A 14570-nucleotide genomic window follows, 5' to 3' on the forward strand; every position below is an offset into this window, starting at 1 on the left:
TGCAATCCCTGAAACCCGCTTCTCTATAGTCCTCTACTCAACCAATACGCAACTGCCGTACTACGATGGTCGATTCATCTCTTCTCTTCTCCGATACTTGTATCAACCCTATGGAACTTGAACTGCTGGACTCAATCAAACAGCTGATGCAAGTACGTCGTTCTTTGTATAATCCAGCTGCTGCTTTGACTCGGTCTGGTCATTAAATGACCCAAGGTGAATACCGACACCAGAATGATATATTCACAGTCAAGTTTCAAGTATCCTTTGATACCCAGTCTCTTCGAGCTCTACTCTTGGACGAAACAGGTCTAAAGGCCTGGAGAACGCAGTTTATCGTAATATTTACTGATGGTATCTATCGCTCTTGATAACTATATCTCCATTTTCAATATTATTTCATTATACAAGCGATCTAATCGTCTCTCGCCGTAGCACTAGCCTTCGAAAGAGCAGCTTTAAGAACCCATAAATCCGATGTAGGCCAAACATGCAATTTCAACCAGGCCCCCGGAAGCGAGACGACGGGACCTCAGCCGAGCCAACATCAATTTAACTATCCGTAGTAACTCAAGTAAACATACCTCCTGTATCCAACATCCATAATATATCCCAGCCCCCAATGCCAAGACCCACACCTAACTGCGCATAGTTAGATCCAGAAAGACCCCTCGGTCTGTTTCAGAACTTGTGTTGTGATAGGCCGTAAGATCTTACAATATAAAAGAAACACGAGTGACCTCAACCCATCTTACATTAGAACCCAATTTAACAATCCCACACAAGTCGTGTATACGACCCTCAGATCCAACCACCACCTCCCAAACATCTACAGACTAAACCTCCCACTCTAACCAAACATGGCCCACACATTCTACGACGGAACCATCCCGGTACTCCAATCCATCCTCAAAACCCTCTCCCACATCCTCCACCGCGCCTCCCAACACCCCAACGCCAATGCCCTCCTCACAGCCCGTCTCCACGAAGACATGTACCCCCTAACCGACCAAGTCCGCATCACGACCCAGTTCTCCGAGAACCTGGTTGCACGACTAACCGGTCGAGAGCCGGTGTCGTTCGACGGCAGTCCGACGACATTTGCCGAGTGCTATGAGCGCATTGAGACGGTGTTGAAGGCGCTCAACGAGGCCGAGAAGATCGTCGTTAATCGGCAGGCGGATGTTGTCGCGAAGACGCCGATGGGGCCTGAGACGGCGGTTGAGATGTCTGCAGCGGCGTATGCGCATAGTATTGCTTTGCCGAATATTTACTTTCATCTTACTACTGCGTATGGGATTCTGAGGAAGGAGGGGGTGGAGTTGGGGAAGAGGGATTATTATGTTGGGTTTTTTCCGGTGCTTGGGGGGCAGTAGAGGATGACCTTAGGGATAGTGTGTGTCTGTGACTGTGAGAGCTGGTGATTTTCCTATATTGGATGGACTGTGAGGTTTATTGTTGTAGATTGCACAGATGGCTAGGTTTTGTGAGGTTCACATTAGATATAGATAAACATTTGTTCCCACCTATACGAGGCGTCGGATAGCATAGTAACTCGGATATTTATCAAATTGGTTGCTCACCGTAGCTGAATACTCTCTTCTCTAGGGCACCAATTGTCAGCGGTAATATCCATTGATCTTCCCAGTTCTCATACTACTAGTAGGTAAACAACTTCGATCTACCACCCACTAAGAAATAGATAATACATTATCTCAACAAATAGACCAGCAGCCAGCAGGCTTTTCTGTGCCCACAGTGATCCATAGAAGCGAACTAGGGTACGTATTCAGTTGGATTTGACCTAAGACACCTGTCATTGCAGTGGGATTGTTACGATTTCTCAGAAAACGCGTGGGGCTGTATAGCTCAGCCATAAGTGGAGCTCCTACGTGACGTTATTTGATTGAGTGGAATTTTCTCTCTCAATTCAAATTGTAGTTAGGCTTATTCAATAGTCTGTAGATCCCAAAACTGTTGCTACTCACAACATGGTCCAGTTCTCAGGCGATTGATTTCATTATCCAGCACCATTTTCTCAGCAGATCGGCCTCACCGTATTCATTGGGTAGTATGTACATATCATAATTGAACTGTCATATATAGCGCCTATTCAGCTGCATTTAAGAGCCAATCAAACAAAGGCTTCTGGTATCATTGCTTTTCCTTGACACGTCGACCCAGCCAGCCTTGCACTATTCGGAGTCTAATGAGGCGAGTTTGCCTCATGCACTTTTTTCCGGTGCCTCATCATCTGCGTATAGCTTTCATTGCATTGAGCCCTCACTGCGTATGATAAATAGAGGAAATCTTTTATCCTTGTAAGCCCCAAAGTGTACAGTACCTTGTGTTCATCGAATGGCAGCTATATTTCCTGATACTCAATACGGAAGCAAACACCATGCGCCAAAGTATTATCCTGTCCTTGCTCTTGCCTTGCCATTCTCTTGCTACTCCTATTCCCCAGACCGAGCCCTCGTACATGCCAGAACCAAATCAAAGAGGTACATTTGGATTATTCTGGAGCTGTACAAGTACACTTATTCTTTGTGTATGGACCGCAATCCATCCCAATGTCGTACCTATAAGGAAGTCATCGGCCACACTATATTATAAATCAGTCCTGATGTTAATGGCTTTCCTTTGTCCCGAATTCATGTTATGTATGGCTGCGACACAGTATTTCAAAGCAAATAAGGTTCATCGCGCTTGGCTCGAGGCCTGGAAAGGCAAGAAGGAACGAAAGCTGCTTGGAATGTCAGGCGCCTTTTTCGTCGTTATGGGGGGGTATGCTGTTGACTCAAGCAACCAAGATGCTGGACTGGTTACTACCATCAGCGCAGATGGATTTATTAGCCTGCTGGAGAACAAAATCATCCCGACACGCATCCAGGACCGTCGTCTTTCTAAGTCGTATTTCGAACGTTACACCATTAAGGACAAGGGAAACTCGAGTAATCTCGCCAAAACTATCGTACTCGTGCAAATTATGTGGATGATTGTGCAACTCATAGGACGACTATCTGCAGGTTTACCTGTCACACTTCTTGAAGCCCATGTCGCCATCCAGATCCCCTTTGCTGCCGTTACATACGCGTTCTGGTGGTCGAAGCCATTGGACGTCGATGAGCTGATTTTCCTCCCACTGGATGGAGACGCGATGCAAGGACACGATGTTAGAACAGAGACTCGATTTAAACGTCATGGTCAACCTTTCATCACCGAGAGAACGAGTCACCACTCAGTGATTCATATGCTCTTTCGCGTATGGTATGATATCACGGTATATTTCGATTGGCAAGCAGAGTTGGTTTCAGCCAGTACCGCGGTTCTGAACGCTGGTCTACATGTAATAGTGTGGAACTCGCACTTTCCATCCCCGACAGAACGTTTATTGTGGCGTCTCTCTGCTATTGGAATAGGGCTGTCCCCCATACTGGTATACTTGGCTATTCGGAAGAAGGGTATTGAGCCCTACGCCCTCCGATACTTTTATGAAGCGCGGTTGATTGGCGGCAGTTTGCGAAGCCAAATAGTCGATTTCCTAAGTGGTTTTCGGAGAACATTCCAGGATGCATGCGATCAGGTGGATCTACTAGACCCAGAGGACTCAACAAAAAGGGATGGGTGGCCCGATTGGATGCCCGTCTGGTGTCGATTTATGTTGTTGTCAATATTCGTTAGTAGCTTGCTCTTATATGGGTTCTCCATGCTGTACCTAATCATAGAGGCTTTCATCAGTCTCCGGAGTTTGCCAGTCGGTGCATACTCAATTCCTCGGTGGAGCAATATCTTCCCTCATTTTTGAGAAAATATGGGAGGAAAATTACGTCTAATTGATCGGAACAATTGGCTTGGCTTCCTTGATATGATGTTACGCGTAATTGGTTCAAAGTATCAGTATAATTAGTTATGTCCACATATGAGTTTACAATATAACCCTACTGTACCTTACCCTACCAACCCTACCTTACCCATCACAATAATCCCACCCAAATCCCCAACTCACCAAACCTCCCCTATGCAAGACAAACCCCACATAAAACAGCATAAAACAACACAAATTAGTAAAGTGACGTAACCCCCTCATCCAAACGCAATAAACTTCAACCACGGTACATGTACCGCCTCCCCCGCACCTTCAACTGAAGCCCCAAAAGTACAAACTACACCAAGACCCAAGTACCACCTAACAACTCCTACAACTTGAATTCTCAAAATGTCCAACTCACTAGATCTAACAATCTGCTCGACCTGCGGAACACAGTATCCCACAACATCCGAATCAACGTGTAAAATCTGCGACGATCCGAGACAGTTTATTCCTGCTACTGGGTATCTATATCCCTCCTCTCTCCTTCTTTCTATCCATGAACATAATTGAGGTATATATTTCCAAAAGAAAAGAAAAGAAAAGAAAAGAGAGGGACTTGTAGTACCGATACATACATATCATGTATTATGTTTACAAGGAAACAGGTCCATTTACTAACTATAAAGCTGAAGACAATCCTGGACAACACTCCGCATCCTCCAAACCACAAAACAATATCACAACGAATTCACCCCAGACACAATCCACAAGAATCTAATTTCCATTCACACAGTCCCAAGAGTGGCCATCGGGCAACGGGCCCTTCTCTGTCGTACAGCCACCGGTAATCTCCTGTGGGATTGCATCACCTATATCGATGACGAGACCGTTTCCAAGATCAATGAGCTAGGCGGACTGAAAGGGATAGTTATTTCGCATCCACATTTCTATACCACGCATCTTCACTGGGCGGAGATCTTCGACTGTCCTGTTTATCTTGCGCGGGAGGATAGAGAGTGGGTGGTTTGCCCCGGGGAGAGACAGGTTTTTTGGGATTCGGGACGGTTGTCAGTTCCTGGGGTGGAGGGTGATTTGGTGGCTGTGAAGACTGGGGGGCATTTTCCGGGGAGTTCGGTGCTTTGGTGGAGGTCGTTGGGGGTGTTGTTGGTTGCGGATTCGATTGGGGTGGTGCCGAGTGGGATTTATCATGTTGGGAGGTTGCCGGGGACGGTGTCCTTTACTTTTATGTGGTCTTATCCTAATATGGTCTGTCTTTTCTTGGGTTTCTTGGATTTTGTGATCAGTTGTTTGGTGTTTGCTGACGGGTATAGATACCTCTGCCTCCGAATGAAGTGCATAATATCTGGAGGGCCGTTAAGGATTTGGATTTCGATGATATCCGTGGTGGTTTCATGGGAACAGAGGTCAACGGCAATTGCAAACAGCGTGTGCTGGAGAGTGCTCAGATCTTTGTCAAGTCCATGGGACATTTCAACCATGCAATTCGTGAGGAACAGTGTCCTTGAAACGAGCGCTATGTATATAAAAACAGCATGTACAGACTTGTAGAATGAACAAAAACCACCGTCCGTCTCCAACGACCCAATCAATGGGTTAACAATAATGACTGTTCAGCCAAAGCACCAACGCAGATACTCAAAGCACCGCTAAGAATAATGCAATATCACAGGTCCGAAAATGGCCGAACTGAAGTCGTACTCCGACCTCTCGTACAATGCGGCGTCATAGACAAATTATTACCATACGACCCTTCACTGATAGAATACCTTCCAGAATAGCCCTCCGTCGACCGAGGCGACCTTGATCCCTCCTCTATTATCATGATCGTAGGGGAGTCGTTCATCAGAGGCAGCCCAACAGAGTCCATAGACAACGGCCGACCGACAGGACTCAACTGCTGTCTCTCAGGCCTGGATGCAGTGTACTCCGGGTTCAAAGTAGATACGCTCTCCTGGTTCACGCTAGGAGACTCGGTATGAGTGACGGATAAACTTCTTCGTTCTTCATCTTCGTTGGCGCCGAGTAACTGCTGTGCACTGCTGCTTTCGCTTGCTGCATGTGCTATCCCTGGGCGTTGAAGACTGGGAGGAAAAGCTTCCACGCCGCGGCATGATCCGCACTGCCACAGACGAAATCCAGTTGGTATACAAGGTGAGGTATGAATAAGAGGGCTCCGCATGTCAGACGATGTCCGATTCTCGTCTGCAGGGCCATCAACCAATGGAAAATGTGCTAACTCAATTGCATCCGGGATTGTGGGCGAGCGGAAGACTCCCTCGGGCATGATGGATAAGAAAATATTGATAATAAGCTGCTCTCTGCGAATGACAGCGCGAGTGACTGGGCTTTTCAAGGGTCGTTTCCGGCTTCTGTCAAGGCGAAATAGGAATACTACAGCGTGGAGAAGCTTCAGGGTTATGAGGGCACCCAGAAGAGAGAGGACTTCACCGGTGCTGATAGTGATGGGGTTGTTGGGGGGAAGAGTAGACTCTTCGTCGGTGTGGGTTGCCATAAGAGCGGATGGAGTAGGCATTGCTGGAAATGAGTGTGTATATCAGAAAGGATGTCAAATAGGCTGATAGTTATGATCAAGAAAACAAAAGGGGGGCTTGAGATTTGAGAACGTCTATGAGTATGAGGAACTGCCCGCTCACGTAACAAGGAAAGAGCAACTGGGCACAACACCCCAGTCACAGTCAGTCTTTACAGCTTTCGGTTGGAACTTATTCAATCAAGTAGAATGGCGTTCACGTTCTGGAAGCCAAGTATCTAGTCTGTTGATGAAATTATAATCGAACTGCTAGGTGCAGCCGGAGAGAGATGAAGTTCCTATATCCATAATGACTTAGTCTATTCCTACTGCCGAACAAGACCAGCAGATGTATCATATCCTCAACATCAGCAAGGTATATCCTCCGAAGCAAGGAGCACCCAATCCTCCCCCGGCCCTTCCATACTCAGAGAGTGAGTCGGTGTCCACTGCACAGAACTGCCCGGTTTCGATAACGATGTAGAAACACCGAACCACCCTTTCCTCAATTCATAGAAGTGGAACTTAAAAGAAGGCGTCACGTTGCCGGGTAAGCACATCAAACAGTAGTTGTCCGTCGAAACGCACACAAACCGGCGTGCGTTGTCCGGTTCGATCAACATGAGCTGGATAACATCTCCACCGACTAGGACCAGAGGTTCTCCATTTTCAGGGCAAATTTGAACGCGGAATTTCGAACGGTTCGATATAGAAACATTCACTTCGACTGCACCGGGAGACACAAACCACCACTCTGGTGTATGTCGGTTGCGGATGTAGTAGCATCGATTGTTGATGTTGCCAGAACTATTGTCATCTGAAACATAGGTCGGGTTGACGGTTATCTGGCCGGTAAGGGGACCGATGAAGAGTTTTCCTTTCAGATAATTTTGAGCTGCCTCGGGGATTTGCCCGTTCGTGCCCTTGTCGATGTCGCTGACGAGATTGTTCAATAACGAGATGGTATCGTCGTAGGTTGGGTCGATCGACCAGAATGTGGGGGAGTAGTAGGTTGTTTTAATTGGAGTATGACCCAATGCCCTCAAGGGAGTGTGCTGTTGCAGTTGTCGGTAGAAATAGTCCGCAGCCTCCCGGCTAACGGTGGTGAGGACATGAAGGTGGTTGTTGTTGAGAGCGCCTTTCGCTGCTATATGGACATAGTATGGCATCTTGAGCCTCTCAGGCGTGGGATGACAGAGGAAAGACAAGTAGTGATGGATAGCGAGAAGTATCTAGTAACGACTGTTGTATAGAGATAGATGGTGAGCACTATGAAGGTGTGGTACATTTCATTGAATGGATGAGGAATTCGACTTTTTAGAACTTCTCCGTATCGTTCACAATCGCTCTTTCCTTCTCATACGTCCCTTGTCGAGAGGAGGAAACTAGGAAGAACGCCTGTACTAGTATGAGGCGGAAGGAACATCGTGTCTCTCGAATACATAAATTGGCTCATGCGATGGTCACAAGGTAAGAAAGACAATGGAGGGAAACGTCAAAATTAATATACTGGTCTGCGCTGCTATGGTCTGGTGTTCACACCGTTGATTATGAATGTGCATATTATGATCCTGAATTCTAGCCTGTATCAACACGAACACGATCGAGTGCTTTTGATTTGAATTATGCATGGTAAGAAGCATCATCGCCAATAGCCAACAAGATATGTGGAAGAGAAGGGAATCGCTATTGGACATCGCAGGTACATGGTATTGTAAGGAGAAAGAAAACCAAAATTTACAGCCTCATCCACCCTTTGTCCGATAATAAACATGTTGTAAAATCAAGTCATCGTGCGTATGCAAGGACGCTAGGCATAACATACGTAGAATCATAAAATAATAGAAATTTGTGAATGGCAGAAGTCGTAATGTCGTAAGGAAGTATTGGCATCCACTCGTCAAGCAAGACTAGTAGAGAGATTCCTCGTCGACCTGGTCAGGGCTTGCTCGATATTGACTTCGCTTCCTTCGGCTAGGACTGCTATATTGGCTGCCCGAATTTAGCGGACGAGGCCCAGTAGGTTTACGGGGAGGCGGTGTGCTGCGTGGGGAAGAGAGTAATGCAGAATTCTAATCATTCAGTCAGCTTCTCTTCAATACTAAATACCCTCGACCATAGTAGACTTACCCGCGAAGCAACGCGATCCACGTACGATCGCTCATCGTCCTCCTTGACCTTTGGCGGCCGCTCAGGGACCAATGGACCATCATCCTTAATCTTTGGGGGTCTCGGTGGACCAGTATGTCGAGAGCTGGCCTCTGAGTAGCCCACATCCGAGATAGGGGAGAGGCGGCTGGCGCCACTGCTGTGTCGCGGATTGGGGTTCCCAGCTGACAAGCTCGGATTCGAATTCCACTGGTCCGAGGGGGCACCAGACGGCATCCCGTAGATCTGAGCTTGTGTTTCTAGCTGAGACTGGTATCGGCCAGTAGGCCCCTGGCGAGGCTGAGGATGTTGAAGATCCAGACTGCCTCGGTGAGCTCTGTACTTCGGAGCTTCCGAAACCTGGGAAGGAACCAAAGGCGAGGGGGGCCGGTTCTCCTGCTGTTGATCATCCAGAGTGTAGGTCGACCGCAGTCTGTCATCGCCTTGCGGATCGTACCAGTCAGCGGCCTTGTACGGTCCCTGGATATCGGACCCTGAACGCGAAGCATCGAAAGACGGGCGCTCCTTGCGGCCTGGCTGGATGCTATTGCGGATATTGTCTCCCATGGAAGATGCCGTGGTTTTAGACCAACGGGAAATCTTGGGAAAGAACGAGGAGCTGCTTGACTTGTGCTTCTTGGACTTCTCATTTGTCTTCGGGGACGTTTCATTACTGAGAGCGCCAGAGGCCATGGGTGCCCGAGGTGGTGTGGAGGCCGAGGAGGGTCCAGCCCTGTCCTGTTGGTCGTTTGTCGGGTTCGGGCTCAAGAACTTCCCACGCTCGTTGAGTTCCATCTCCTCATCGGCTTCTGGAACAGTGCTGACACGATGTTCAGAATCTCTCCGCAGTCCATTACCACGAGATTCCGGCATTGGCCGAGAAGAAGTTGACAGCAAGTACCCGGAATGGTCGGGGGAAGAAGTTCCAGCATGTCCTTCGGGCTCGTAGCCTTCTGGATCTACACTGGCAGACCGAGGTCCGCTGCGGCCCAGCCTCTCGTCTTGACCGTCGCGGAGTGCTTCAACCTCATCCAGCAGCTGCTCGAGCATGTCCTCGATCCTGGACAGGTCGTTGGAAGACTTGAGACTGAGTCCCTTAAGTGCACGCTTGAAAACGTTCTTACGCTTAGAGCGTAGGTCTTCGTCCTCTGCAGAGGACTGGCGGGCGCTTCTGGTGCTGGCCGGCAATGGTCGAGGCCCTCCGAGAGCTCGGTATGTTCGGTCATGCTGCTTGTCACTTGCCTCCATGAGCATTCCATCCTGCTGAGCAATGAACTTCTTCATTTCCTCGAAGGAGTTGCGCATTTCCGCTGCGCTTCTAACAAGGGTAACCAGAATCTCCGTATCACGGGCATTCCGCTGGGCGTCCCGCACAGTGAGCTGCATACGAGTCAGAATCAGTTCGCATAGTTTACTTTGTGTACCGAATTACTTACATGGTCCATGAGTGCGACAATATCTTGGGACTGGATACGGTCAATGCCCCTCCCAGTTGCACTGTCGTACAGGGGCGAGCCGACACCCTGGGAGTAGCCACTGAGTTGCCGCTGGTGACCAGACATGAACTGATCATCAGCTCCAGTAGGACTGTCGAAGAGACCCATACCATTGGTGTCCATACCACCGAACCCTTTGTCCAAAGGCTCCGGGGTATCGACACCCGGTGAGAGAGGGTTTGGGGCGGACACATAGCCCTCATCCTTGCCTGGCGGCGTTCCAAACAACGGACCTCTTGAGTACTGATGATTAAGGTAGTTATCGGGATTGTAGTCGTTCGTTTCATAGTAGTCATGACCGTAATCCGGTTGGTCACCTGACCCCGGGCCTGTATTGCCAGCGGAGCCAGCATTGTCAAATATAGGCGACTGGCCACGGTTATCTGGCGTCTGCTCATATGCCCAGTTACCTCCATGCATGCCTCCTCCGATTGGGCCTTGGATAATAGAAGGATTCGTATTGATTTCCGATTCAGAATCCGGGCTTCGGTCGGCTTCTGGACTGGGGCTCTCACGGTCATGGATGCCTTCAGAAAACATGTGCGTTGGGTCGGTCTGGTCTTCCAGTGACTGTGTAACACTCTGGGGAGGCGACGTGGCTCCCATTCGTCGGGGAAAGGAGGTCGCGTCTGGACTGGAGGCGTCTTGACGTTGTTTTAGGGGGCTTCCTTGGCGGGATCCGTGAGGAGTCTGGTTTGCCCTTTCCACTGGCTTGGGACTTTGGCCTTCCAAACGCCGGGAGAGATCAGTCTGTGAGCGATTTGGCGCAGACTGGTTGGACTTCGTGTCCACAATTGACGGATCAAGAAGAGAGGCTACCGCGGATTCGACTGCGATGGGATGGATAACCTGGGGGTTGGCACCGATGCCTGCAACGGGCTGACGTTGGTTTACCTTTTCCATGTAGCTCACCTCACTCTCGTCCGTAAAGCCGGTCATCCTTTTGGGGTCAGTACTTGCGGTCTCCGTCATCGATCGTGGTGACATGGCGGGGGATTCTTCATACCCAAGTTCAGCCCCATACTTGTTGTTATGTCGTAGGAATTCTTTTTGGCCTGCAGGGCTGATACCGTGAGGCCGTGATGACCTTGCAAGGTTGGTGCTTGGGGCAGATGAAAGCGAATCTATGGAGAGGCGTTGTTCCATTTCCCTCTCAGTCCCGGAAAAGTCATGTTCAACGGGTTGGATTGAATCCTGTTTGATGTGGGACTCGCTCTGGTTGCTCGCCACACTCTGGATTGGGCTGAGGGTGCGCCGACGGTCAGTGAATTTAGAGCCGTGACGCCCAGGATGTTCATCCAAGAGATTGGCCGCTGCAGCAGCCGCGATAGCTCCCGCGGCAGCGTCTCCTACAGGTGAAAGGCTCTGTTCGCGATAATGTTCTTCAGGATAATCGTGGAGCGAGAGGTCGTGGCTAGAGAAGTTGCTGTGTTTAAGGTCATATCGCGAATCCAACAAATCTCGATGCGGGCTGCGGGTATCGTGGATTTCGGAGGTTTCGCGGGAACCGTAGGGCTCTGCGGTCTGTTCGGAAAGAAGCGAGTCTCTGGTCATGTCCGATTCAATCGCGCTGCGCAGAGGCATGGGCGCCACGTTGTGTTTCTGGAAGACCAACTCGGTATCGTTGAAACTGCCGTTGCCACTTCTCGGTCCACTCGGCCTTCGTCGTTCGGTTTTGTCGATGCTGGAACGAGAATCATGGTGCTTCAGAGCGGCAGCGGTCAGAGCTGACCCAACCCTGGCAGCCTTTTCAGCATCCCGCAGCCCCTTGCTCTTTTGCCGACGTAGCTTCTCCTGTTCTGTCAGTTCTGGCCGAAGTCCCCATTTGACGTAGCTAGCTTCGGTTGGTGCGTCGCTGGGTCTGCGGTCTTGTTGCGAGGGAGCTGGCTCGCCGGAAAGGACTATACCCTCGTCCTGGTCATCCTTATTCAGGACGACGGTAGGCCGTGTCACGTCGGGAGCGCTGGCATGCTTGGAGAGGCGTCTTCCGAGCTCGTCCCGCGATGGGGTGCTCCCGGACGAGTGGGATGTATTCATGTCCCGTTCAAATTTGGACGTATTGGTCATCACCTTTTGGTCCTTTTTGAGCTCTTTTAGCTCGGGCAAGATCAATCGACGGATGGCATCTTCAACGGTCTCGAGGAGCTTTGGGTTGTTGATCGATGACTTGGAGGTGCCAGACCGGAAGGAATACTGATCGCCAGATTTACGGTGGGCGGACAACGCCGACGCGCTGAGCAAACTCGGATTCGGACTCATGTCTTCGTCCGGGTACACCGATAAGCGAGATCGAGACTTGGACTCTGGTTCGTGGAAGTCGGCAGTGTCTCCCTTTTTCCGTTGGCCTTTAGAAGTCTCACGGGGATCGTTACTCAGCTTCTCCGCTACTCGATGAGCGATGCGTTCCGTACTCAGGCTGCGGCTTCTTTGTCGCCTGGGTGTCTGGAGATAGTCTTTGTATTCCGGACTGTGCTCGCGTTCTCGCGATGAACTTTGGCTGCGTTTTCGTCGTATATTGGAAGAGGAGGCTTCTAGCATGCTATCCGCGGGCATCGAGGAGATGTCCGAGGTAGGCTGGAAATACCTTGTGTCGCTAGACAGCTCACTGCTCTGGTCGCGATTCACAAGCTCGATTTCCACGGGTGTATGACCAGAGGGCTGCTGGTTCTCATCGGTACCTGAGTTGAAAGAGCAGATGCTATAATCATCACTGGACTTGTTGTTCTTGGATGGCGAGCTAAAAGAAATCCGGCGCGAGTAGACGGGCTTGCGATTCCCGTTGGATTCAGTAATCTGGATGTGATCTTTTGAATCCTTACGCTTCCGGGAATTTGAAGGAGTGACTCGAACTCGGACACTGGGTCGGGAGACCAAGGAGCCAGAACCCTTCCCGCCCTCGAAATATTCGATGAGCAGGGAGGTCTGGGAGTGCTGCGCTGACCGGGACAGTTTGGATTCGTCCCCGTGGGTACGGTTCTTGCGCCGGGTGGAGATAGTTACGGGACTGCCGTCGTCCGGTATGGAGTACGACGTTTTGTCTGTGCGTCGAGATACGTCAGTTGCCAAATCAGTCCCTGTTACGCTACCTCCAGTGGTGGTAGTGTCGACAATAGATTCAGTGGGTGCAGGTAAGATCGGTCTGCGGGTGTCGACACCCATGATGGAGGAATAAGGAGACTCTCCTTTCAACCAGACCCGATCATTACCCCTGTCAAGTTAATTTCGTCCACTATTTGTTTTCCTTTTTTGTTTTTCTTTTTTTCTTATTTCCTTTTCGGGGAGTGGGACCTTTCTTTTTCTTTTCTTTCAGGGGGGGGGGGGGGGGGGGGGGGGCAGGAAGCGTGCAAGGGAATAGAGGCTGGTAGAGTGACAAGCAATCTGGGAGCGAATCCACGCTGCTTGCGGGCTGAAGGTCACTACAGATTGGACAGTGGACGTGCAGCGGTTGAGGAGGCAGGCAGTGGTGATGATGGTGTTGGGTAAGAGTGGGGGGGGGGGGGAAGGTATGATCGTGGGTCGGGGGAGGTGAGGAGGAATGTAGAGGATCTGATATCACACGGGAGAAAGGAAATTAAGCGTACCAGCGCAGTAATTAGAAGCGATGTAGCATATATGGGAGGGGGGGAAAGAGGCAAGACCAGTGAGGAGGAATCAAGAACGAAAGAGGAAGAGAATGTGGTGGGAGGAAAAGTAAAAGCCGTTGCAAGTGAGCGGCTGATCCCTCACTTGCAAGTAGATGATGAGCGATAACAGCTGCAAGAATCGGTGTAGAAAGGCAATAAATTAATTCGGGCCCGTCGGAAAATTTAGAGGCACATGCCTAACATGCTATACCGCCAAATAGAAAACTCATTGGATGCGAGCCTCAAGTAAGGATGAGAGAGAAAATGAAGAAAAGAAAAAAAGAAAGGAAAATTCAAAATGCAAACGGTGGGATACTGGCCACCATCGGGAGAGGACAACAATAATGGTCGTACGGAGAGCGGTGGGAAAAATGAAAAAAAGGCGAAGGCTGGTCGGAGGGGGTATAAAGACGCAGTGAATGAACAACAATAACTTGATGGATCGATGGACAGTTGGCGAACTAAAAGATGGTTTAGCGGCGGACAACAAAACAGCCCCATCTGACAAGGAAAAGATCGTTTACCAGCCTTGCCTTTTTATTTTTTAGGCTCTTGAAAATGTATTTTATTTTTTTCAGTCCTTCTCTTTCATTTGTTCGGGTTCTTCCTCGTTTGTAACTCGATCAACCATTCTCAATGGCTGGAAATTGAAAAATCACGCTGTTGTCTGAATCGGGGTTCTCGCCCAATCCCCACGCAAGGCGCCACAGATACTACATAGTATATAGTATAGTCCGTATACGTGGATGGCCTGCCCATACAGTATTGATATTGAACGTGACATGGATTGGGATCTTAGCCATGAGCCCCTCCGTCACTTGGGCTCTAAAAGTTCATATAAAAATCCCAATAAACCTTCTTTCCCGCTTCGCTCTTCCTTCCATTCCTTCTTGAATTCTTCTATCTAGAGGCGTTCATTCCAAAGAGGAGGCGGCCAT

At 49.5% G+C, this 14570-nt stretch overlaps 6 protein-coding genes across 6 annotated transcripts; 3 read left to right on the top strand and 3 right to left on the bottom strand.

Moving 5' to 3' along the window:
• Nucleotides 1-686: 686 nt before the first annotated feature.
• F9C07_2280214 (uncharacterized protein) lies at nucleotides 687-1578 on the top strand. Its single transcript, XM_041284424.2, has one exon. The coding sequence runs from the start codon at nucleotides 861-863 to the stop codon at nucleotides 1374-1376; it is 516 nt and encodes a 171-aa protein (XP_041139973.1). The 5' UTR covers nucleotides 687-860; the 3' UTR covers nucleotides 1377-1578.
• An 823-nt stretch (nucleotides 1579-2401) lies between these two features.
• Nucleotides 2402-3471, top strand: F9C07_2200299 (uncharacterized protein; the record flags this gene model as incomplete). Its single annotated transcript, XM_071509475.1, has 2 exons — nucleotides 2402-3105; nucleotides 3357-3471. 2 exons carry the CDS (start codon nucleotides 2402-2404, stop codon nucleotides 3469-3471), a joined length of 819 nt encoding a protein of 272 aa, XP_071366091.1.
• Nucleotides 3472-4219: 748 nt separating this feature from the next.
• Nucleotides 4220-5340, top strand: F9C07_11207 (metallo-beta-lactamase family protein; the record flags this gene model as incomplete). The annotated part of the gene is made up of 3 exons (XM_071507569.1): nucleotides 4220-4335; nucleotides 4507-5080; nucleotides 5146-5340. 3 exons carry the CDS (start codon nucleotides 4220-4222, stop codon nucleotides 5338-5340), a joined length of 885 nt encoding a protein of 294 aa, XP_071366092.1.
• A 158-nt stretch (nucleotides 5341-5498) lies between these two features.
• F9C07_2228834 (uncharacterized protein) lies at nucleotides 5499-6368 on the bottom strand (the record flags this gene model as incomplete). Its single annotated transcript, XM_041284420.1, has 1 exon — nucleotides 5499-6368. The coding sequence occupies one exon, from the start codon at nucleotides 6366-6368 to the stop codon at nucleotides 5499-5501; it is 870 nt and encodes a 289-aa protein (XP_041139971.1).
• Nucleotides 6369-6733: 365 nt separating this feature from the next.
• On the bottom strand, nucleotides 6734-7534 carry F9C07_11209 (uncharacterized protein; the record flags this gene model as incomplete). Its single annotated transcript, XM_041284419.1, has 1 exon — nucleotides 6734-7534. One exon carries the CDS (start codon nucleotides 7532-7534, stop codon nucleotides 6734-6736), a length of 801 nt encoding a protein of 266 aa, XP_041139970.1.
• A 741-nt stretch (nucleotides 7535-8275) lies between these two features.
• F9C07_2228836 (uncharacterized protein) lies at nucleotides 8276-13168 on the bottom strand (the record flags this gene model as incomplete). The annotated part of the gene is made up of 3 exons (XM_041289019.1): nucleotides 8276-8437; nucleotides 8496-9893; nucleotides 9950-13168. 3 exons carry the CDS (start codon nucleotides 13166-13168, stop codon nucleotides 8276-8278), a joined length of 4779 nt encoding a protein of 1592 aa, XP_041139969.1.
• Between the last annotated feature and the right edge of the window lie 1402 nt (nucleotides 13169-14570).

This window comes from Aspergillus flavus, chromosome 1, assembly GCF_009017415.1.
Source record: "Aspergillus flavus chromosome 1, complete sequence".
Taxonomy (NCBI): Eukaryota; Fungi; Ascomycota; class Eurotiomycetes; order Eurotiales; family Aspergillaceae; genus Aspergillus; species Aspergillus flavus.

Coding starts and splice junctions, on each gene's coding strand:
- F9C07_2280214 (XM_041284424.2), top strand. CDS start 861: ATGGCCCACACATTCTACGACGGAACCATCCCGGTACTCCAATCCATC.